The sequence below is a fragment of the Corythoichthys intestinalis genome, chromosome 8 (genome assembly GCF_030265065.1).
Source record: "Corythoichthys intestinalis isolate RoL2023-P3 chromosome 8, ASM3026506v1, whole genome shotgun sequence".
In the NCBI taxonomy this organism is placed as follows: Eukaryota; Metazoa; Chordata; class Actinopteri; order Syngnathiformes; family Syngnathidae; genus Corythoichthys; species Corythoichthys intestinalis.
The window spans coordinates 5,696,305-5,722,450 of NC_080402.1; the positions used below are offsets into that span (position 1 = coordinate 5,696,305).

Below are 26,146 nucleotides of genomic sequence, written 5' to 3' on the forward strand. Positions count from 1 at the left end.
AAAAAAAAAAAAATGCCACATGGCAAAATCCATTTTGCCACATGGCAAAAAAATGCCACATGGCAAAATCAATTTTGCCATATGGCAAAAAATGCCACATGGCAAAATCAAAAATGCCACATGGCAAAATTCATTTTGCCACATGGCAAAAAAAATGCCACATGGCAAAATCCATTTTGCCACATGGCAAATACCACATTTGGTTCTCGCTGTCTCTTTTAATGAGCGTTAGAAGACCAGTCTACTGATAGTGTTGAAGCCCCCTCCCCCTCCGCCTCCCCCTCCGGACGGGCCGCAACTCCCAGGCGGGTTGTTGTCATCCGAGCCGTCGGGCCTGAAGGAGCAGGAAGACGATGGGGCCTGTAGGGCCTGAGTCCGAGCGTTCAGTTCTTGTTCCTGAAGAGAATACAAAAAAACATGTAAATGGTTTGCAGCGTTCACATAGCTCCCTCTAGTGGCCGTTTTTCGGGGACGCTTCAGTGGCTCGTGAAATTGCCGCCCAGCTCCCTTCTGGATTTGATTGGAGGCCAGGGTGAAACAAATCTTTTTATCCAGCGTCAATCTTAGTGATTTGTTGAGGGAGTTTATGTTGGTACGTGTGTGAAATTTGAACAAGTGCCGAGCTGGGTGCCCTCAGTGGGTCATTTTTAAACTATGAAAAAGATTTACTTAGTGCTGCAACAATTAATCGATTAACTCAAGTAAAATCTGTTGCTTCGAGTATTTGTTTAATTATAGTGGCATTTCAATGGCTTGTTTTGAAAGTGCTTGCATTTAGTCTTATTGATTTGGGTGGATACACTGCCCTCTAGTGGCAACAATGAATATAACACATTTCACATGGCTGAATCCAGCTGTTCCCTGCTAGGACCAACATAAGCTGCTTTGGTTTGAGCTATTTTTTTTTTTTAATGCATTCGTAATTTAAATTAAAGGTATACAGTGCTGGCCAGAAGTATTGGCACCCCTGCATTTCTGTCAGATAATGCTCCAATTTCTCCCAGAAAATGATTGCAATTACAAATGCCTTGGTAGTTATATCTTTATTTTGCTTGCAATGAAAAAACACAAAAGAGAATGGGAAATGTTTTAAAATCATTATCATTTGACACAAAACACCACAAATGGGCAGGACAAAAGTATTGGCACCCTCAGCCTAATGCTTGGTAGCACAACCTTTCGACAAAATAAGTGCGAATAACCGCTTCCGGTATCCATCAATGAGTTCCTTACAATGCTCTGCTGGAATTTTCGACCATTCTTCTTTGGCCAACTGCTCCAGGACCCTGAGATCTGAAGGGTGCCTTCTCCAAACTGCCATTTTCAGATTTCTCCACAGGATTCAGGTCTGGACTCAATGTTGGCCACTTTAAAAGTCTCTAGTGCTTTCTCTCAAATCATTTTCGAGTGCTTTCTGAAGTGTGTTTTGGGTCATTGTCCTGCTGGAAGACCCATAACCTCTGAGGGAGGGCCCTACATTATGCTGCAAAATTTGTTGGTAGTCTTCAGACTTCGTAATGCCATGCACATGGTCAAGCAGTCCAGTGCCAGAGGAAGCAAAACAACCCCAAAACATCAGGGAACTTCGGTCATATTTGACTGTGGGGACCATGTTCTTTTCTTTCAAGATCTGAGTTTTTTTCCTGTAAACTCTATATTGATGCCTTTTCCCAAAAAAACTCTATTTTGTCTCATCTGACATGAGAACGTTCTTCCAAAACGATTTTGGCTTTCTCAGGTAAGTTTTGGCAAACTCCAACCTGGCTTTTTTATGTCTCTGGGTCAGAAGTGGAGTCTTCCAGGGTATCCTACCAGAGTCCCTTTACATTTAGAAGCAGACGGACGGTACGGGTTGACACTGTTGTACCCTCGGACTGTAGGACAGCTTGAACTTGTTTGGATGTTAGTCGAGGTTCTTTATCCACCATCCGCACAATCTTTGGTTGAAATCACTCGTCAATTTTTCTTTTCCATCCACATCTAGGGAGGTTAGACACAGTTCCATAGGCTTTACAGTTATTGATGACACTGCGCAATGTAGACACAGGAATATTCAGGTCTTTGGAGATGGACTTGTAGCCTTGAGATTGCCCATGCTTCCTCAAAATTTTGCTTCTTAAGTCCTCAGACAGTTCTTTGGTCTTCTTTCTTTTCTCCATGCTCAATGTGATACACACAAGGACACAGGTGGAGTCAACTTTAATCCATTTTAACTGGCTGCAAGTGTGGTGTAGTTATTGCCGCCACCTGTTATGTGCCACAGGTAAGTAACAGGTGCTGTTAACTACACAAATTATAAAAGCATCACATGATTTTTCAAAAGGGTGCCAATTCTTTTGTCCGGCCCATTTTTGGAGTTTTGCGTAAAATGATCATGATTTTTAAAAAAATTCACTCTTTTGTGGGTTTTTTTCATTGCAAGCAAAATAAATGAAGATATTACTACCAAAGCATTTGTAATTGCAATCATTTTCAGGGAGAAATTTAGCATTATCTAACAGAATAGCAGGGGTGCCATTATTTTTGGCCAGCAGTGTACGTACTAGCTAGACAGCGAGTTATGCTCCGCAATGACGATGTCAGACGTCCGTGTGGTTTGCTGACTTTATTCAGCTGCTCGTGACATCAACACTTGCAGAATGAAATCACATAAACTCGCCCCAAGTATTCGACCACAATTGAAAATGCACAATAAACACTACAAAAGGGGTTAGACAGCCGTCGCCTCTGGATGCTTCACAAGCAACATATGTGCACGCAGGCTGTCTCCTCTGTCACTCGGCTGCTCTGCGTGTGCGTTTATGGGGTGGGTCTGTACATACGCTCGCTTCCTGTTCTACGCTTCCTGCACCAAAATAAAAGCATGCATCACAAAACAAAAGTCAACATTAAAAAAAAAAAACGAGACATAGGCGTCGTAAAGTCCAAACTGCGCAAGTTGGGGCCGTCGCAACCCGGGGACTACCTGTTCATGAGCAGGTAGTCTCCGGGTTACGAACGAGTTCCATTCCTAGGCTGGCGATGTAACCCTAATTTCTGCGTAAATCAGAATGAACCCTTTACGATAATGTGTGTTATGGTACCAATTAAGCCTGAACGATATATCGTTTAAACATCGCCATCGCGATGTGCACGTGCGCGATAGTCCCATCGCAAGCAAGTGCGATAGTTTTTTTGTTTTTTTTTAATCCACATACGCCTTGCTTTCTGCTCTGCCACAGCCTCACACCCCCCCCCCTCTCCCAGCCCTTTGTTTCTCTTAGTCACTGCGGCACTTGCTTATTAAAGTTAACGATGGCTTTGATCTGGCCAAAGAAGCCGGGCAGCAATCTGTCAATCATCGTTTAACTTGTAAAACAGTTTCTGCAAGGAAGCCGCGCTGGAATGAATGTGTGTGTGTGGAGACGTTGGAGACATATAAATGCCAGAAGTGATCATGAGGATTTTTTAAATTTCTACATCACTCCAAGAGTCACAGCTAAGGTAGATAAACAGAAGGATTTAATAAAGCCAAGCATTTATCTACTAAAGTACTTTATTCTTGTTCAAAAATGATTTGGTTGGACAGTTATGTTTAAAACTGATCATAATTATGACATTTGAATGGCTTAAAAACCATTTATTTAGATACATTTTTTAAATCACATTGGGGGAAAAAGCCAGAAAAAAACATGTCTTATATGTATCTCTTTCCAATGCTAAATCTGAATAACTACATTGAGCACAAAAAACACACACAAAAAAATAAAAATGGGGGGGTGCGCTACTTCGCGGTTTTTCACTTATCGCGGCGGGTTGTGGTCCCCATTAACCGCGGAAAACGAGGGATCGCTGTACACTGTGGTGATGGTGAGTCATCCATTCTTTCCAAACAGCTATTCAAGTCATCTAGTGTTAATTTCTTTGAAAAAATATATATATGCACTTTTTTTAATATCTCAATATATTATCGCATTATATCGCAAACCCCCCGAAAAATCGCAACAATAATTTTTTCCAATATCGTTCAGGCCTTGTACTAATGTCAAAATAAAAGCATGTGATTCTGTATGTATACTATGAATGAGCTATAATGTGCCTGTTAGGCAGAACAAAACCGCGGGCTGAATCGGGAGACCCCTGGTCGGCCGCTCCTGACCTGTGGGCCGCACATTTGACATTCCTGATGTCGTGTACAGTGGGGCAAATAAGTATTTAGTCAACCACTAATTGTGCAAGTTCTCCCACTTGAAAATATTAGAGAGGCCTGTAATTGTCTACATGGCTAAACCTCAACCATGAGAGACAGAATGTGGAAAAAAAAACAGAAAATCACATTGTTTGATTTTTAAAGAATTTATTTGCAAATCATGGTGGAAAATAAGTATTTGGTCAATACCAAAAGTTCATCTCAATACTTTGTTATGTACCCTTTGTTGGCGATAACGGAGGCCAAACGTTTTCTGTAACTCTTCACAAGCTTTTCACACACTGTTGCTAGTATTTTGGCCCATTCCTCCATGCAGATTTCCTCTAGAGCAGTGATGTTTTGGGGCTGTTGTTGGGCAACACGGACTTTCAACTCCCTCCAAAGATTCTCTATGGGGTTGAGATCTGCAGACTGGCAAGGCCACTCCAGGATGCTCCAGAAATGCTTCTTACGAAGGCACTCCTTTGTTGCCCTGGCTGTGTGTTTGGGATCATTGTAATGCTGAAAGACCCAGCCACGTCTCATCTTCAATGCCCTTGCTGATGGAAGGAGATTTCCACTCAAAATCTCTCGCTACATGGCTCCATTCATTCTTTCCTTTACACAGATCAGTCGTCCTGGTCCCTTTGCGGAATAATTGATTTATAATGGAATCGTAGTCTCTGAATCGTAATCGAATCGTTAGGTGCCCAAAGATTCTCACCTCTATCAAAAAGTTCTATTTTGGTTTCATCTAACCATAACACATTCTCCCAGTCCTCTTCTGGATCATCCAAATGCTCTCTAGCGAACCGCAGACGGGCCTGGACGTGTACTGGCTTCAGCAGGGGGACACGTCTGGCAGTGCAGGATTTGAGTCCCTGGCAGCGCATTGTGTTACTGATCGTAGCCTTTGTTACTGTGGTCCCAGCTCTCTGTAGGTCATTCACTAGGTCCACCCGTGTGGTTCTGGGATTTTTGCTTACCGTTCTTGTTATCATTTTGACGCCATGGGGTGAGATCTTGCATGGAGCCCCAGATCGAGGGGGATTTTCAGTGGTCTTTTATGTCTTCCATTTTCTAATAATTGCTCCCACAGTTGATTTCTTTACACCAAGCGTTTTACCTATTGCAGATTCAGTTTTCCCAGCCTAGTGCAGACCTACAATTTTGTCTCTGGTGTCCTTCGATAGCTCTTTGGTCTTGGCCATAGTGGAGTTTGGAGTGTGACTGATTGAGGTTGTGGACAGGTGTCTTTTATACCGATAATGAGTTAACACAGGTGCCATAATACAGGTAACCAGTGGATCCTCGTTAGACCTCGTTAGAAGAAGTTAGACCTCTTTGACAGCCAGAAATCTTGCTTGTTTGTAGGTGACCAAATAATTATTTTCCACTCTAATTAGGAAATAAATTCTTTAAAAATCAAACAATGTGATTTTCTGTTTTTTTTCCCCCATATTCTGTCTCTCATGGTTGAGGTTTACCCATGCTGACAATTACAGGCCTCTCTAATCTTTCACAATTGGTGGTTGACTAAATACTTATTTGCCCCGCTGTATATTTTAAAGTGGTCGCTGTGAATTGGTGAGATTTGTTGTCGTACCTGCAGATACAGCTTGTTGTCCTTGATAATGGCGTCCAGCAGTTCTTTCTGCAGCGGCGGCTCTGCACTCTGCCTGCTTCCGTTGGCCGCCGAGCCCACGACCGAGTCCTGCGCCGCCGCTTCCTGTTTTCTGTACATAAGCACGTAGGCCGTGTCCTTTGGGAAGCGGTTGGTGATGTTCTGTACCGACTGGAAGGAGGCGTATGTCACCCTGCTGTCGTTGAACAGCAGCCAATCGCCTGAGGGAGCGGCGTTAGCGGCAACGCCGCCGGGTCCCTCTCGGACTCGCTCCCCTTGACTCAAGCCGTCCTTATGGTGGGCGGGGTCGACATCCGCCGCGCGGTCGCAACCGTAGGAGTAGTAATGTCCGCTCTCGGACGACACGCCCGAGTGCATTACGACGGAGCTGAGGACGTAAACCACCGATTGGATTTCCTCGTCTTGACGGGAGGGTTTGAGCTTTTTGGCCAGGTTCTCGCTGCTCTCAGCGGGCTCCGACGGGGGCGAGGGCGCAGAAGCGGGCGGGGTCGCAGGCGGCGAGGGCGGCGACGGCCGTTGAACGGGCAGGCGGAGACGCGGCGGGATGGTGACGTTGTCCAGGATCTTGCGGCGTACGTGGCACTTGGCGTCGTAGGCGAAGCGAAGCAACGTCAGGATTAGGTACTCGGGAGCCGCCGTCACTTTGAGGGTCCGCTCCGCCCGCCGCAGACCGCCACACTTGCCGCAGAAGTACGCGTTGTCCCGGTCTAGGATCTCCGGCGCCAGGAAGTAGTCGACCAGGTCGGGCACGGACAAGCGCGGCTCCTCCTCCTCCGCCGCCGTGCCCACGTGGCCCGTTTGCTCTTCGGTCGCCGGCCCAGGGGCCTCGCATCCGCCGTTGACGCAACCCTGGAGAACCGCTTTCGTCTTGTCGGCGTCCCGCGAGGGGCAGAAAGCCAGCGAGAGGTCGGTGAACGGCTCCTCCTTCTCGGAGACGCCGTCGCAGTGCGTGCAGCGGACGCCCGTCACCAGCTTGCCTCCGAACGTCCTTTCGATGAGAGTCCGACCGTCGTCGACTTTGTCGTCCGCTTTCGGGGAGGGGGCACCGCCTTCTTCGGAGGGCACGGGAGCCGCCACGTCTTTGGAGATCGAGTCTACGACATCGGCAGGAACGCTCGGCACGGCCGACTCCAACACCTGAATGGTTTTCTCCTCTTCGTGTAACCTTGGTAGCAGGAGAAGAGAAGGGTGTCAACTCATCTTTGTCATGAGTCATATCAGTTACGGTCCGACATTTTCCTTTCAAGAGAGTGTTTGGGTCGATCAGAGTGGGAGAACATATTTCAACGAGATTCCCCCTAGTATCTGCTTGGCAAAAAGACTTTTGTAACTCACTCCAGACTTGCTACTAACTGTAAATAATTACATTAGCTGTTTTTATGTTTTTGGTGTTGATTCAATGTGCAAAATGCTTGTGCTCGAACAAATATGCGCACTATGCACGTACTTAACTCAGGCTGCAGTTACGCTTTAGGCCAGAGGGGGCAGTCTTTGTTTAGCGATATCGTTGACCAAATAATAGAAAATATACTCTGATATATTTCTCCTTTAATGTTATTTATTCATTCAAATTAATAAAAAATGGGAAAATGGTAAATATTCTCTTATTTTTTTATTGCTTTTGTTTTTCGTTAAAAACGAATTACAGTAAATATTCTTTTTTGCATGATTTTTTTTTTTTAATATTCATTTGCATTTTTTAAAAACAGGAAATTATTAGAACTGTGTTTATTTGTTGTTGTTTTTAATTAAAAAAGGGGAATTACCAAAAAAATATTGTTTTATATATATATACATATATATTTATTTTTATACGTATATATATATTATTTTTAATTCACATCTTTAAATAAATAATGGGGTAAACAGTTAATATCGCATGTATTTTTTTATATTTTTGTTTTGAATAAAAAAGGGAATTACAGTAACTATTCTATTGATATTCATCTATTTTTCCTTTATTTATTCACATTTTGTAAATAATAAAGGGGTAAAATAGTAAATATGCTCCATTATTATTTTTTACTTAATTCCAGTTAATATTCTCTCATTTATCATCATTTTTGGACAATAAGACGGACCCGCTATAAGCCGCCACTCACCAAATGTTCATAAACAAGGCCCACTGGACTATAAAACGCAGCTGTCCTCACTGTATTATGGGATATTTACACCAAAAGATATTACCCGGTAACACTTTAATTGACAGCGGCATCATAACACTGTCATAAGACCAAATGAACCACCATGAAGCTTTGAACCATTTGGCTGCAAAGCTTCAGTGCTTCAAGAAGCTTCATTTGGCCATCACTGCTCCCTTGGAGGAGACAATCAACCTCTTGCTGTCAATACTGTTGTCGTCCAACGTGTCTCCTAGCATGCATTGCAGCACTACAGATGTAAATAACAATCAAAATTTATGTTCTGTGCTAATTAGTTCTTCAGTTACTGTTCCAGTTTTTTCATTAATTGTTAATTATGGTATATGGTAACACTTTATTTGACAGTGGCGACATAAGATAATCATAATTATGAAATGACACTGTCATGGGCATTAATGAATGCTTACAACAGATTTAATGTCATCCAGGAAATTATCTCACTTTTGAATGGATGTAATAGATCCAAGCTGGACATAAATGGAGTTATGATAGTGTCATGTCTTAATTATGATCTGTCTTATGATGCCGCTGTCAAATAAAATGTTAGCTAATAACCCAAATAAATCAACAAATAAGCCGCACTGGACTGTAAGACGCAGGATGCAAAATGAGGGAAAAAAGTAGCGGCGTATAGTCCGAAAATTACTGTATGTATTTATTACATTTTTGTTTTGAATTAAAAAGGGAATTACACTAAATATTGTATTTTTATTTATCTATTTTTCCTTTGGTAAATAATAAAAGGGATTTTTTTATTAATAAAATGGGAAAATGTATGATTTTTTGTTTGTTTTTAATCAAAAACCAATATTTAAAAGCATAGTAATTCATTTGAAAATGTAACAGTAAATATATTAAATATTATAAAGATTTCTAGAGTATGGAGACGTTCATGGAAGATTAAATAAATGTTGTTTAAAATTTATTTTAGTGAAAAAAATCTATTCGCCCCCGTGCCTAGAGTTTGACCCCCGTGTTCTAAGTCTTGGAACAGCCACGATTTCCGCATCATACCTGTCTAAAAGAAAGCGCAGGTATTCCGAGCAGTCCTGCTGAGAGCCGGCGTTGAACCAGGGTGGCCGCGACACCTCCAAGAAGTTCCTGGGAGCGTACGCCACCCTCTATGGGGAAAACCAAGACGTGACGCCACGCTTTCGAGGACACTCCCACGTGCCGAAACCGACCTGAGTGTGCGCCAGAAAGGCGAAAAGCATCTGCAGCTTCTTCATTAACGTGCTGGATCCGTTTAGGCGCAGTGACAAGACGTGGCGTCTGAAACTATTAAAAAAAAAAAGACATAATTAGAAGCTATTGGCAGGAATAAACGTCCAAACGGTTGTACTCACTCCGTCGCCATGAAGAGCGTCTGCAAGATGCTGTTCATGTAGCAGGTGTTGCCCAGGTTGACCAAACCCGTCTTGCCGGTTTCGGACTTCCCGGTCTGCCGCGGCGGACCCGAAGCGCAAGAGTTGAACTGCGACGTCCAGGCACTTTGATTCAGCACCAGTTTGATCTTCTCCTCGCTCGGTTTGGGCAGGTCCTAGCAGGACGATAGGCAAATTTCCTTCATTTTAGCGTGAGCTAACCATACCGAACTTTAATAAATAAGTGTATTGTATAGAGCAGCTGTTCTTAACCTGACTTCGATCAAACCCCAGGGGTTCGGCGAAGGTTAAGACACACAGGTCCCTATTTTCGTGAACTGACTAAAGGCAAAGTGTCGTTTTAAACTGGTTTTAAGAACCACCGATATAGAGATAGACTGATTATCAGCCGGACTATATTTAGTCAACCACCAATTGTGCAAGTTCTCCTACTGGAAAAAATTATAGAGGCCTGTAATTGTCAACATGGGTAAACCTCAACCATGAGAGACAGACTGTGGAAAAAAACTGAAAATCACATTGTTTGATTTTTAAAGAATTTATTTCCAAATTACAGTGGAAAATAAGTATTTGGTCACCTACAAACAAGCAAGATTTCTGGCTGTCAAAGAGGTCTAATCTCTTCTAACGAGGTCTAACGAGGCTCCACTCGTTACCTGTATTAACTCATTATCGGTATAAAAGACACCTGTCCACAACCTCAGTCAGTCACACTCCAAACTCCACTATGGCAAAGACCAAAGAGCTGTCGAAGGACACCAGACAAAATTGTAGACCTGCACCAGGCTGGGAAGACTGAATCTGATATAGGTAAAACGCTTGGTGTAAAGAAATCAACTGTGGGAGCAACTATTAGAAAACGGAAGACATACAACACTGATAATCTTCCCCGATGACCCATGCAAGATCTCACCCCGTGGCGTCAAAACGATAACAAGAACGGTGAGCAAAAATCCCAGAACCACACGGGGGGACCTAGTGAATGACCTACAGAGAGCTGTGACCACAGTAACAAAGGCTACTATCAGTAACACAATGCGCCGCCAGGGATTCAAATCCTGCACTGCCAGACGTGTCCCCCTGCTGAAGAAAGTACACGTCCAGGCCCGTCTGAGGTTCGCTAGAGAGCATTTGGATGATCCAGAAGAGGACTGGGAGAATGTGTTATGGTCAGATGAAACCAAAATAGAACTTTTTGGTGGAAACACAGGTTCTCGTGTTTGGAGGAGAAAGAATACTGAATTGCATCCGAAGAACACCATACCCACAGTGAAGAATGGGGGTGGAAACATCATGCTTTGGGGCTGTTTTTCTGCAAAGGGACAAGGACGACTGATCTGTGTAAATAAAGGATGAATGGGGCAATGTATCGAGAGATTTTGAGTGAAAATCTCCTTCCATCAGCAAGGGCATTGAAGATGAGACGTGGCTGGGTCTTTCAGCATGACAATGATCCCAAACACACAGCCATGGCAACAAAGGAGTGGCTTCGTAAGAAGCATTTCAAGGTCCTGGAGTGGCCTAGCCAGTCTCCAGATCTCAACCCCATAGAAAATGTGTGGAGGGAGTTGAAAGTCCGTGTTGCCAAACGACAGCCCCAAAACATCACTGCTCTAGAGGAGATCTGCATGGAGGAATGGGCCAAAATACCAGCAACAGTGTGTGAAAAGCTTGTGAAGAGTTACAGAAAACGTTTGGCCTCCGTTATTGCCAACAAAGGGTACATAACTAAGTATTGAGATGAACTTTTGGTATAGACCAAATACTTATTTTCCACCATGATTTGCAAATAAATTCTTGAAAAATGAAACAATATGATTTTCTGTTTTTTTTTTCCACATTCTGTCTCTCATGGTTGAAGTTTAACCATGTTGACAATTACAGGCCTCTCTAATATTTTCAAGTGGGAGAACTTGCACAATTAGTGGTTGTTGAGGTAATTATCGAGGGTTGATTGATTAAATATTTGGTTGATTGATTGATTATTTGCTTGTGCTCCTATATACAATAAATAATACATGTTGCCATATTTTTCCCATAAATAATACATATTGCCATATTTTTCTCTTATTGATATAACCAGTAAATGATTATTGCTTGCTATACTAGGTTGTAGTATAATGTTTAAGTGTTACAAAGAGTAAAGAGGGTCGGGATGACAACTGTCTTGCTTCATGGCCGCATCATTGCGTAACTAGACCTTCCGAGACATCTTCAGCACCTGGCGTCTGGACTTTCGTCTAGACCTTCGAGGACAATTTTCCATTCGAGGACATCTTCCATGGCCGCAGCGTTGCATAACTGAAGTGTCTGGGTCATTTTGACCGTTGTTTACATGTGCCTTTGCTTACATACGTGTACTTAGTTAGTTCCACCTACATGCTCACATAGCCAACCAAAATCACATGGGTGTCTCCAGCTTGCTCCCCCCTCCCTCAGGGCGGCACCCTTTTTGTGTTAGGACAAACCCCTAAATAAAATCAATTTTGGTGACTAGGCAGCGTAATCTAGCATTCCTCTGGCTAGTCACTCTTTTGCTCTCCTTGGCCAAGAAAACTGAGTGTCTTCTCTCCTTATTTTTGGGTAATTTTACAAATGTCTACCTGAGGGTCTATTTTTGAACTTGACAGTGGTTGACTAAATACTTATTTGCCCCACTGTAAATCATTCATGGTTACAGAAAAAAAGAACCCAAAGGTTCGTGCAAGCGTTGTTGTGACCGACGTTTCATTTTTAAACATGCATTTTATGGGAGCATTTCGACTCCTCGCCCAAACATATAGTGAGAATAACGGAACGTCACTTGCGTCACTGTCAAGCCCAGTCAAGCGTGTGTCGCAGGCTATAACGCAAATGTTGGTTGACAGAAATGTTGAAATATAATATTTATTCTACACATTTTTACAGAATTGAAAAACGTTAAGATTTTTTGTGTCATACTTGTCCTCCTACAGAAACCATATCAAAACAAAAAATATATTTCCCTCAACCATTTTTTTCCATTTTCAAACTTTTGGAAAATGCTCTAGGGAGCCGGTAGAGCAGCGCTAAAGAGCCACATGCAGCTCTCAAAACACGGGTTGCTGACCCCCGGCCTAACCTAATCTAATCCATAAACTTGTTTACCTTGATGGTTTCCAAAATGTGGTCGTAGAGGTCCGGAAAACCCGAGTACTGGTACATCATGCAGTGTATCAGTTCGGTGAACTGCAGCAGGAAGGCTTTACTGGTGGTAAGGTTGTCGGCCTGCAGCGATTGCACCAGAGGCACCACGTGTGGAATCACCTGGAAAGAGGTAAAGCACGGGATTAATCAGAGACGGCCAGAGTGCTTTCGGTTGTGTTAAAGGGATTCTTTACCAGATGGAAGGCCTCAGGAGAGTGCTGGAAACTGAGCAGCATGTGTGAGAGGACAGCGAGCGCCCCCGGTCGTACGATGGGGTACCAAAGACGATTGAACACCTTGGAGAAAAATAAAAGTCAGTGGATGGTGACCATTTTGGCGCCAAGATGCTAGAAGAAGCTAAACAGAATATGGGTGCAGGGTTTCCCCTACATATTAAATATTGTGGCGCACCGCCACAACAAAATAAGAGCCGCCACGGCGTGCAAAAGAGATGTTTTTTTAAAAAAAACATTTTTTTTAAGGCAGTTTCAAACTGACGGCAGTCTAATGTAAAGGGTTCAGCGGCAACCTATTCATTGTGTATTGTAATGTCGGTAACTATACGGGGCCACCTTAAAAAGTGACGATCGGACGGGGAGCTGTGACGCAGAGGGAAGCGAGAAGGAGATAACGGTCACATGTCGTGGAAGCCCGTCGTTATTTTGTTATTCCTTTTCTTTATTATTATTGTCACAATAAAGTGGCTAAGCCAATACAGACTCCTGTCCTTCTTCCCCCCCATCCGGGGCATTACGGTATTTTGGATCGGACTTTTCAGCGAAAGTGAGGGGTGGACGGCCGTCTTGGGCGGAAAGGCAAGTATAAATGAATTTTCGCCGAGCGGCGGGTCAGAGTGCAGCTGCGCTAATGTGTCATCAACGCATTCAATAGCAGAAAATGCAGAGCTGTTATAGCGGACGGCTGACGAAACCTTGATAAATGCGCTTTTTTCCCCAAGTTTCACGAGCTCTGGGACACTCGAAAAATGTCTGTCATACCTCTTCTTTCTAAGCTAAATGCTACCTCGATGTGCGTTTGTGTGGAAAAGTAGTTCACGAACAACAACAACAAAAAAACTATTCACCTTCTCACCGAAACTAGTAAAACTCTTTACACGGCAATTAGAGTTTCCCTCTACACCTTGAAATGGCTCCATTACAAGGACGTAGGTTTGGTCTCAATATTGGTGGGGACGCTATAACAGCATAACCTGCATGTACACTTTTTGCTGGGAACAGGACATTAATAAAACCAAACTGATTAGGTAAACGGGGATCAGGGCTTAATTTCTCCCCAATATGAACCTAATTGATTGATAAGCTAAATGATCAATGCAAAAATACATCTGTATTGACTTGTACTAACTTTCCCACTGCAAATTTTTACGTTTCAATCTGATGATTTTTCTTAAATCTATTCGAATATTTTTTTTCCATCTTGTTTTGAGTGTTAAAGACTAGTTAACAGATTAATGGGTCAGATTATTCAATTTACTTTAGGTAAAATTTACCACTTCTTGAAAGAATATTTCTGACAAAGAAAAAGAAGCTTTTTTTTTTAAAGATTAAATATACTCACTTTTTGCTTAAAATAAGAGTGTTAAGATTATTTTCAGACAGCTGGTTTTTTTTTTATTTCAAGAAATCTGAGTAAAATTTACTTGAAGCACTGGCAAATAATTTCACTTATTTCTATTAGATCTACACTGAAAACAAGGGAATTTAACAAGTCATCAGCCAATCAAACGTGCGTTTGAGGGGGAAAAAATGGTGTCATTGTAAGTCTGAACATAATAAAAGTAATTCGCTTCATAATGGTAGAGTCAATTGTATCGTTACGAAATATGTGAAGACAATCTAAATGACCTTTATAACTGAGCTCATTATATAATGCAAATAAGGTTGCCTAAAAGTTGGTGAAGACAATTTGAGCATCCTGAAAAGTTCCTGTTGTTCTGTTCCTAACGTCCCTATGCAAACCTACGCAATTGGTCCATTAACAGAAGGACTAGTATTGTTGTGTTAATGTAGTACATTAAGGACTACGAGAAGTAAGTAGCACTATTGCTACGAGAAAAAAAAATTGTATTACGTAGGGTAATGTAGCTGTAATCAGCTACGCATTTTACGTACATGTACCGTAGCTGAGAGCTACGACATTAGCCTGGCTAATGAAATATTTCAAATTGATCTTTGTTATGGTTTTTCTTGGGTAACAAAATGTGAAAAAAATAATTAATTTGTCACGGTATGAGGCAATTTTGCCGTGGCACGCCATGGTGAGGTGGTCCGACTCAGATGCAGCCCACCACCGCAGCTTAAAAAAATCTTAGGGGAAACCCTGGGCTGTAAAAAACTGTACTCTGTCTGCTGAGAATTAACACATATTCCACATGTTTCATCAATTTTTGACCCTCCATACTGAAAATAAATCTTAATTGCAATAATTATTGTATTATTATTAATATTGATGTAATGGAGACAGATACAAAAGTCCAAACATCCCTGATGGGATTGTATCTATTAAAATAACGAGCTTTCTCTGTACTTACCAGTTCAATTTTGAGCAAAGTGACATCAATAAGAATAGTGAACTTCTGAACAGCAGCCAGTCCTTTCAGCAGAGCGATGACCCACGTGTCCACATGCTGGGCCAGAGGCCACGACAGCCAGTCGATCATCCTAAAAACACCGAACCAAGTGTGTAGCTTCCGTTCCGTAATGCATCAACATCATAAATGGACATACTGTACACTGACCTGCACAGTGCTTTGGTCATGTTTGCATCTTTAACATTCTGGTCGGTGGTGAGACTTTTAATAAGCACAGTGATCATCTGGACTGGGATGTGCTGCACCAGACTGGCCAAGGCGATGGATGGCTCGAAAGACGGGTCTGAAAAAAGGCAAGAGACAAGAAACAGGACACTGTCAGAATGGATGATAGGGTTAGGCCAGGACGTCTAACACAGTCACCGGCGTACAGTGCTGGCCAAAAGTGTTGGCGCCCCTGCAATTCTGTCAGATAATGCTCAATTTCTCCCAGAAATGATTGCAATTACAAATGCTTTGGTAGTAATATTTTCATTTATTTTGCTTGCAATGAAAAAACACAGAAGAGAATAGAAAAAATATGAAATCATTATCATTTTACACAAAACTCCAAAAATAGGCCAGACAAAAGTATTGGCACCCTTTGAAAAATCATGTGATGCTTATCTAATTTGTGTAATTAACAGCACCTGATACTTACCTGTGGCACATAACAGGTGGTGACAATAACTAAATCACACGTGCACCCAATTAAAATGGATTAAAGTAGACTAAACCCCTGTCCTGTGTCCTTGTGTGTACCACATTGAGCATGGAGAAAAGAAAGACGACCAAAGAACTGTCTGAGGACTTGAGAAGCCAAATTGTGAGGAAGCATGGGCAATCTCAAGGCTACAAGTCCATCTCCAAAGATCTGAATGTTCCTGTGTCTACCGTGCCCAGTGTCATCAAAAAAAGTAAAGCCCATGGCACTGTGGCTAACCTTCCTAGATGTGGGCGGAGAAGAAAAATTGACGAGAGATTTCAACGAAAGATTGTGCGGATGGTGGATAAAGAACCTCGACTAACATCCAAACAAGTTCAAGCTGTCCTGCAGTCCGAGGGTACAAAAGTGTCAACCCATACTATCCGCCGGCGTCTGAATGAAAAGGGACTCGATGGTAGGATACTCAGGAAGACCCACTTCTGATCCAGAGACATAAAAAAGCCAGACTGGAGTTTGCCAAAACTTACCTGAGAAAGCCAAAAACATTTTGGAAGAATGTTCTCTGGTCAGATGAGACAAAAGTAGAGCTTTTTTGGGATATGGCATCAACATAGATTTTACAGGGAAAAAAACGAGGCCTTCAAAGAAAAGAACATGGTCCCCACAGTCAAACATGGTGGAGGTTCCCTGATGTTTTGGGGTTGCTTTTCTGCCTCTGGCACTGGACTGCTTGGCCGTGTGCATGGCATTATGAAGTCTGAAGACTACTAACAAATTTTGCAGCATGATGTAGGGCCCAGTGTGAGAAAGCTGGGTCTCCCTCAGAGGTCACAGGTCTTCCAGCAGGAAAATGACCAAAAAGCACTAGAAAATGGTTTGAGAGAAAACACTGGAGACTTTTAAAATGGCCAGCAATGATTCCAGACCTGAATCCCATAGAACACCTGTGGAGACATCTGAAAATGGCAGTTTAGAGAAGGCACCCTTCAAATCTCAAAGACCTGGAGCAGTCGGCCAAAAAAGAATGGTCTAAAATTACAGAAGATCACTGTAAGAAACTCAATGATGTACAGTGGTACCTCTACATACGATCGCTTCGACACACGAACTTTTCGACATCCGACGTAAAATTTGACTCGCCATTTGTTTCTACATCCGACGACATGCTCGAAATACGACGACAATGGCAGCACCGCAGACGAATGCACGGCGGATTTTCTTGTGTGACAAATCAACACAGGTTTCAAAAAAGGTTGGTACAGGTGGTGAAACAAGGAAAAAGTTGATGCTTACCTTCGAAATGAAGATGCAAATGACAGAAAAATATGAGCGTGGGGTGGGCATCCGTGAAATGGCTCAACAATACATCTCCACGGTCCTCCTCCGACCATATAAATAAAGCTGACAATTCTTATTGTCTCCAAAGAAATCGCCAGCTTCGCCACGTTTTCATCATTTCTTTTACAACTTATTCAACACAAAACGCCTGCTGTACGCCGCAATTGATGCTGTTCTCAAGAGAACATTCAAAGTGAAAGTGAAACTCAAGCTCACCGGTCTGTCTCTGGCACGTGAGCCCCGCGGTGCGTTCAGGTACACAAAAAAACGTCCGCCTTATTAGAACCCGATTCGTTACACTATTACAGGAATTATTATTATTCTTTTTATTACATTATTCCAATTTTGATTTATAATTTATTTGTTTTGCTACGTGTAATTGCCATTTGTAATAGCACCAGCAGTATTTTTTAAGGATTTAGTGCAGGTTTTTGGGCTGTGGAACGAATTAATGGAATTATAATGTATTCCTATGGGAAAATCCTGCTCGACATACGACCATTTCGACTTACAAACAAGGTCCTGGAACGGATTAACTTCGTATGTAGAGGTACCACTGTATATCGGAAGCGGTTGTTCGCAATTATTTTGTCTAAAGGTTGTGCTACCAAGTATTAGGCTGAGGGTAGGCATGTGCCAGTATGAGATTTTGACGGTACGATAACCGTGAGCAAAAATACCGCGGTTTCACAGTATCACGGTATTGCAATTATAGCTCCAAAATTTTGAGATGTATGGGTTTTTAAAAAAAAAAAAAAAAAAACTTTTTTCCATTGACATTTTTTTTTTTTTCAGAACATATTTGCAAATTGGAACATGAATATAATGTGAAAATCAATTAATGTGAAAATAAATAAATTAACAAAAAAGAACAAATATTTTATATAAAATTTAAATAAATAGAACCTAGACTATACCCACAAGTTGCTCAATAATAGAGCAAGAACAAAATAATTGCTATAAAAAAGTAAAAACACTTCTAAACAAAATTAAAAATATATACTGTATGACTTTTTTTGAAGGGGAGAAGCTGAAGTTTCGCCATTTTCAGCCACTGTGTCAACTCTCTTCTACATGATGTCATGCCTTTGTGTTAAAGAGAACAAAGAATTCATAAGTTAATAAGTTAGTTAAAAATGTATAAGTTAGTTTTATAAGTTAGTTAAAATGTAAATATTGTTGTTTCATCTAAAACAAAAAGTGAGGAGTGAGACCTCCTTTCGCAATTAGCGATCTTTGATGCGATCCTTTTTTTTTTTTTTCTCCCCCCCTTCATTCAAGCTTGTTTCTCACTCAGCGGCTGTGAGACACAAAAACGTCGAAGCTGCTCTCCCAGCTTAGCCTAGGCTAACATTCGTCTTTGTAAGTTTTAGTTAGTTTGTATCTTGAATTTGAAAGGAAAATGTACGTTTTGTTTTTGGCGACCTTTTTCATGGTGCTACTGCTATCCTGTTGAACCTACTCACATGTGGAAAAATACAATTGTATAACGTTTTCAATGTATTCATTTGTATATTTCACCACAATTTGAGAGCTCAATAAATTGAAGTTTGTGTTTCGAGGTTTTGTTTTTGGGTTTGCTTGCTGTTTAGCAGAATAGCGTCACTGACACTCACGGCAACAAACGGGAAGGGTGAGCGCTGTCGCACCAAGCCACTTCGGCTGCATTTTGGCACATGAAAAATAGCGAGTACCGTACTAAGGTATGACGGAAAATTTTAGTGGTTTTGAAACCGCAACGTTTTCACACCACGGTAAACCGTGAAACCGGTAACCGGCACATGTCTAGCTGAGGGTGCCAATTCTTTTGTCCGGCCCATTTTTGGAGTTTTGTGTCAAATCATAATGATTTAATTCTTTTAAATTCTCTTTTGTGTTTTGTCATCGCAAGCAAAATAAACGAAGACATTTCTACCAAATCATTTGTAATTGCAATCCTTTTCTGGGAGAAATTGAGCATTATCTGACAAAATTACAGGGGTGCCAATACTTTTGGCCAGCACTGTATGTTATAAAAATGAAGCTGTCATGTTACGAGATTGAGTTTGTTACCTGTGGAAGATATGATGGCAAAGACCTCCTGCAAGGAAGGCAGCAGCGCGGCCGGCTCGGCCTTCCAGATGTTCTGCAGCAAAGTGCCGACCTTGGTGACGTGAGCCACGTACTCGCCCAGCTCCTGCTCCTGACTGGTCAGACAGTGGAAGTACCCGATGGTCCTCACCAGCTGCTGGCAAAAGAGGACGCCGCCCTTGTCCCTGGGCACGCACTGCACAAAGTCGGACAGCAGGGCGGCCAGACGGGCACACAGGGCCGGGCCGGGCCGCTCGCACACCATCCTCAGAGCCTCCACCTGGACCACGGCGAACAGCTCCAGCACGGTGGGGCAGCTGATAAGCAGCCGTAAACCGCAGTGGACATAGTCCACGATGGACACATCTTTGTTCTCCAGCTGCTCGTAGCCTTGCTGAAGCAAGGACAGCACAAAGTCCTTGTTGAAGAACGCCTCAAACTCTGAGCGGTGGTAGCGAGCGTATGCCTCGAGGACCTGAAAGCCCACCTTTGGAGGTGACAGAAATAAAAATAGACTCAACGGAAAAATACTCAGCGATTAGTCGACTAACAAGAAATTGTTGTTTTTAGCAGCCCTTCTAATTTTATCTTCGTCTTTTAGACGGAAACACTTACCGTATTTTCCGGACTATACGTCGCACTTTTTGTTCATAGTCTGGCTGGGCCTGCGACTTCTACTCAGGTGTGACTTATACTAGTATATGGGAAATATGGCTTCACAGCAACAAGGCAGGGGTAGAAAAAGGTGTGGAACACCAGGAATTACACGGTGTGTAAAGCCTGAGTTATACTCCCGCGTTGCGGTGACGGCGCAGCGACTACTGCGTCATTCGACATTCGATAGTTCGGCGGTGAGGGAACGCGTTGCTCTGTAATTCACCGCCAAGCCACTAGAGGGGTGTGGCGTTGTTTGTACGGTTTTGGGGCATGCTTGTTGACATCCGCTAGTCGGAGAAAAAAATAAACAAGGCAAGATGAAACTGTTCAAAGTAAATATTCTGTTCATCAACACTGAATAAATATTGAACAAACAAATGTTAAGGGGCAGGCAACGCAGAAGACGTTTTCGAGACTTTTGATGCCGCACAGAGTTTTAGACTCGGGTGGAGAGAGCTAGCTGTGGCGGCTAGCTTCAAACTGGCGTCGAGCACTGCGTTCAAGGTCTGCAAAGCCCTCCAGCCCGATTTGTTTGCCGTGTCCTACAACCAGCCAGTGGGAAGCCATAGCAGATTTCTGGCGTCTATGGAACTTCCCAAACTGCGTTGGGAGCCTTGATTTTAACGTTATCATAAAAAGCACCGAGGCACTCTCAATCAGTGATGATGTATCGTGTGTGAACTGTCTGTTATTGAAAATTAAAGATCAAAACAACTCTTTTGACAGCAAATCTGTGCTTTATTCTTCATATACTTGAAGTGTGACACGTAAATAAGTCACAGACTCACAACAAACATATGTACACAATAAATGATGAAGTGCACCAACCAAAAATACGACAAAGAGATAAAAAGTTGGCAATTTTTGGACGACTGGGTCACCGCTTTGTGTGGCCACTCGATTCCGAACACACACGTCTCAGTGGTTCTTCCATTTTTGTTTTTGTTTTCAAACGCCGACCTTGCCATTTGGCAATCACAATAATGTCTTGACGAGACTTGCTCTTTGATTATACTCCTGTCGGCTTGGTCCATTTTTGCGTGTAGAAAATAATGTTTGATTCCATTCTACAACGGCGGTGATTTCGCGCTAAACCGGAAACAACAGTCTAAGCGGACCAATCACAGTCCGTTTCTGCCACGTCATATGCGTCTAAGCGACGCGAAGGTTAGAAAATTCGAGAGGCGCGCGTCAATCTACGGTGCAGGTTCGTAACTCGGGTCTTCCTTGACGGCGCAGGTCTGATGCGGAAGTATAACTCGGCCTTAACACTGCAAAAACTCAAAATCCTATCATGACTTACAATTTAGACTTAAACTTAAAACTTAACTAGAACTTAAAAATAGCTTGACACAAATTGAAACACGTGGGGAAAAACACCTAACTTCTAAGTGACGTGTGTTACCAAGTGTAACAACATTTGAAGTAAGAAATAAGATCCTCTAAAATATATATATATATATATATAAATATATATATATATTAGGGCTGTCAAACGATTCAAAATTTTAATCGAGTTAATTACAGCTTAAAAATTAATTAATCGTAATTAATCGCAATTAATCGCAATTCGAACCATCTCTAAAATATGCCTTATTTTTCTATAAATTATATATATATTCTGTAAAATAATTTGTTGGAATGGAAAGATAAGACGCAAGATGGATATACACATTCAACATAGGGTACATAAGGACTGTAGTGGGCATTTCACTCTACTGTCATTTAAATCTGTCTATGCTGTCCTCACTCCGAAGCGTCTACTTTTTCCAAAGCTAGCCAGCGAGTGAACGACGCCTTAATAATCAGACTTCTTCCTTTTTCATCTGATTTATTAATAAAATGGCCTCAAACCATTGTCCTCTTTAGACCGTAGTGAAACTACAAAAAAAAAAAAAGTACACAAGTAATCAGACTTCTTCCTTTTTCATCTGATTTATTAATAAAATGGCCTCAAACCATTGTCCTCTTTAGACCGTAGTGAAACTACAAAAAAAAAGTACACAAGCATTGCATTAGCTACAACGTTAGCTTAGCACGCTATACAGGTTCACTAAACATAAACAAAAAGCGTCTCATACAAAAAAATATAACATTTCGCTTACTAACATAATATGTACATTCTTTACAACAACCATACTTACGGACAGATCTTGTCCAAGGATCATATAAGCACAACATTACAACGTAGGCGTCAGCCCGAGACGTCGTGCAGCCATATTGAACTGGCAAGAAAGCAATAAACCATGTCGCAAAGCGACCAAAAGAGTTCGCTGTTAGACAGCACAAAAAACCTTGCTGTAAAACTTACCAAAAGGCAGAATACTGTCTGAGCGGGACATGTGTGTTAATTGCGTCAAATATTTTAACGTGATTAATTTAAAAAATTAATTACCGCGCGTTAATGTGATAATTTTGACAGCCCTAATATATACAGTGCCTTGCAAAAGTATTCGGCCCCCTTGAACCTTGCAACCTTTCGCCACATTTCAGGCTTCAAACATAAAGATATAAAATTTTAATTTTTTTGGCAAGAATCAACAACAAGTGGGACACAATCGTGAAGTGGAACAAAATTTATTGGATAATTTAAACTTTTTTAACAAATAAAAAACTGAAAAGAGGGGCGTGCAATATTATTCGGCCCCCTTGCGTTAATACTTTGTATCGCCACCTTTTGCTCCAATTACAGCTGCAAGTCGCTTGGGGTATGTTTCTATCAGTTTTGCACATCGAGAGACTGACATTCTTGCCCATTCTTCCTTGCAAAACAGCTCGAGCTCAGTGAGGTTGGATGGAGAGTGTTTGTGAACAGCAGTCTTCAGCTCTTTCCACAGATTCTCGATAGGATTCAGGCCTGGACTTTGACTTGGCCATTCTAACACCTGGATATGTTTATTTTCGAACCATTCCATTGTAGATTTGGCTTTATGTTTTGGATCATTGTCCTGTTGGAAGATAAATCTCCGTCCCAGTCTCAGGTCTTGTGCAGATACCAACAGGTTTTCTTCCAGAATGTTCCTGTATTTGGCCGCATCCATCTTCCCGTCAATTTTAACCATCTTCCCTGTCCCTGCTGAAGAAAAGCAGGCCCAAACCATGATGCTGCCACCACCATGTTTGACAGTGGGGATGGTGTGTTCAGGGTGATGAGCTGTGTTGCTTTTACGCCAAACATATCGTTTTGCATTGTGGCCAAAAAGTTCAATTTTGGTTTCATCTGACCCGAGCACCTTCTTCCACATGTTTGGTGTGTCTCCCAGGTGGCTTGTGGCAAACTTTAAACGAGACTTTTTATGGATATCTTTGAGAAATGGCTAAATTCTTGCCACTCTTCCATTAAGGCCAGATTTGTGCAGTGTACGACGATTGTTGTCCTATGGACAGACTCTCCCACCTCAGCTGTAGATCTCTGCAGTTCATCCAGAGTGATCATGGGCCTCTTGGCTGCATCTCTGATCAGTTTTCTCCTCGTTTGAGAAGAAAGTTTGGAAGGACGGCCGGGTCTTGGTAGATTTGCAGTGGTCTGATGCTCCTTCCATTTCAATATGATTGCTTGCACAGTGCTCCTTGAGATGTTTAAAGCTTGGGAAATCTTTTTGTATCCAAATCCGGCTTTAAACTTCTCCACAACAGTATCTCGGACCTGCCTGGTGTGTGCCTTGGTTTTCATAATGCTCTCTGCACTTTAAACAGAACCCTGAGACTATCACAGAGCAGGTGCATTTATACGGAGACTTGATTACACACTGGTGGATTCTATTTATCATCATCGGTCATTTAGGACAACATTGGATCATTCAGAGATCCTCACTGAACTTCTGGAGTGAGTTTGCTGCACTGAAAGTAAAGGGGCCGAATAATATTGCACGCCCCACTTCTCAGTTTTTTATTTGTTAAAAAAGTTTAAATTATCCAATAAATGTTGTTCCACTTCACGATTGTGTCCCACTTGTTGTTGATTCTTGACAAAAAAATTAAATTTCATATCTTTACGTTTGAAGCCTGAAATGTGGCGAAAGGTTGCAAGATTCAAGGGGGCCGAATACTTTTGCAAGGCACTGTATATATATATTCTTACGTTTTTTTGAGTGAAAGCAGTGAATTTGTTGAGGGGTTTTTTCTAGTCACATCTGACATGCAATTGTTGGCTGTTTTCAACAATGTACATCTAAAACAAAGACATTGATTGTCTAAAAACGGTTCAATATTATCAAGCCCTAGTCTCGTTATGTTTTAGACGCTAAAGACACTTTTTTAGCTCGTTATCGTCTCGTCACGAAAGTTGTTCGTCGAGGAACTAGTTTCATTTTCGTCATTGTGACGAAAACAGCAATGGCTCCCGCCCTACATTTAAGTGAAAAACTGAATGTCCTACCTGCTTTTGGAAAGCGTCCTCGCCCAGCAGAATAAGGCGAGTGGTAACGGCAAACAAGGAACGGCACTCCTCCGCCCCTACATCCTTCTCAGCTGCCTCCACAACCTTCTTCACGATGGCCTTCTTTACCGGAAGCGTGTGAGTGGAGCTGATCAGGCCCTCCAAAATCTTGTCCATGATGGCGGCCTGAAGAGAAACACAAGTCAGACGGCATTTAACAACCTTCCCTTTCTTTATCAAAACTAACAAAAACATTTTTAAAAAACAAAGACAAATTTAATTTTTTAGTTTTGAGTATTCAAAAATTCAATCAAAGCACTATTAAGTTTTTTTCCTTTTTTTTTAAAATTTCAATAATTAATCTAAAAACTAAATGAATAAACGAATATTGACTATTAAACAGCTAAAAAAAATGGCTTATTACTGCTGCAACGATTAATCGATTAACTCAAGTATTCAATTAAAAAGATTCAAATTAAATTTTGCTGCATCGAGTATTCATTTAATTAAAGTGACCCTGTAATGGTTTATTTTAAAAGTGTTTTGCATTTTCTTTTATTATAGTTGATAGTTTTATTTTACACTGCCCTCTAGTCTGCCTCATTTCACATGACTGAATCCATCTGCTCCCTGTTAAGACCAACATAAGCAAATTTTTGTTTGAGCTAATGTTTTTTGCGGGAATATGTATCTGAACCTTTTGTTAAGAACATTGTAAAAAAAATAATAATAATAATAAAAAACATTAGCATTTTATAGCATTTGAGCTAGCTATGTAAGTTAGCTAATTGTTCTTTTGTTGTACATAAATCCTCATTCTTTTATTTTTTTATACCATTTGAGGCTCAGCTCAGGTTTTTTAATTTTTCATGTTCCTTATCCGATTACTCGATTATTCGAACTAACTAGTTCATTGATTAATCCACTACTAAATTAATCGATAGCTGCAGCCCTACTTATTATGATTCTATTATCAAAGTATTAACAGTAGTATTTATCATGTTAGCCCTCGTTATAAGACAAAAGTGAAATGCTAAAATTTGTAGTCACCTTAATGTTATTTTTCTTTTTTTTTTTGCTAGGTGTCAAAAGCTTAAGGAACCATTATATTGTTTTTTTGCAGTATTGAATTGTACAATAGTGCATTCCACTACGAAGCCAACCACATTTACCACGAAATAAAACAATTTAAACGAATTACACTCACACGAACACAATAAAATTCCTTATTTTAAGCACGTTTTTCACACTTATTCCCCACCTTTTTCCTCACTAGAGGGGTCCATCGGGCACAAGAGCCTCGACAGGAGCCGTAATGTTCATGAAATCTTCAGTACAGGTTAAAAAAAAAATAAAGACTTCGAACCACCACCAGAGCCACCTTATACTGTGCCACGACAATGTATTAAAATATAAATGGAGAGATTTTTTTAATGTTTACGAGAGCGGTGTCGCACAAAGCAACTTGAAGGGCCTGACGTTAGCTGTGTGATGTTTTTAGTTAGCCACTGACTTAGCACAAATGCTATTACACCATGCTGAGAGCGAAAGGGCAAAATAAATGTTTACATACCCAAAATGGAGCATGACAATTGTGTCCAAATGAAAGAGGATATTCTCGGTTTAGATGGTAAATCTCATATCGCAGGAAAATTTTAGGTCAAATCGCTCAACCGGAATCAGCTGATCAACATGGCTACTACGTCATTTGTCTAACGCCAGACAAGCAGGAAGGACCCCAAAATCGAGAGTCGAGTTTGGTGGTTTCGGCATTGCCTGTTATTTAATAATGAAACTAATTTAGCTGTGACCTGCGTTTTGGGAAGATTTGTATGACTGCTTATTTCCTAAATTGGCAAATTTGTCTAGTTTCACGAAAGAAAATGTTTTATAAGGTATTTCTGTATCAGAGTCATCGCAC

The 26,146-nt window shown here is 41.5% G+C and overlaps 1 protein-coding gene across 1 annotated transcript; it reads right to left on the bottom strand.

The window, feature by feature from the left end:
- On the bottom strand, positions 1 to 25,937 carry usp38 (ubiquitin specific peptidase 38). The gene is made up of 12 exons (XM_057844278.1): positions 25,799 to 25,937; positions 24,226 to 24,411; positions 19,173 to 19,677; positions 15,284 to 15,419; positions 15,077 to 15,206; positions 12,720 to 12,821; positions 12,487 to 12,645; positions 9,322 to 9,515; positions 9,160 to 9,253; positions 8,990 to 9,096; positions 5,775 to 6,978; positions 1 to 396 (listed from the first exon to the last, which is right to left on the bottom strand). The coding sequence occupies exons 2-12, from the start codon at positions 24,400 to 24,402 to the stop codon at positions 229 to 231; spliced, it is 2,976 nt and encodes a 991-aa protein (XP_057700261.1). The 5' UTR covers positions 24,403 to 24,411; positions 25,799 to 25,937; the 3' UTR covers positions 1 to 228.
- Between the last annotated feature and the right edge of the window lie 209 nt (positions 25,938 to 26,146).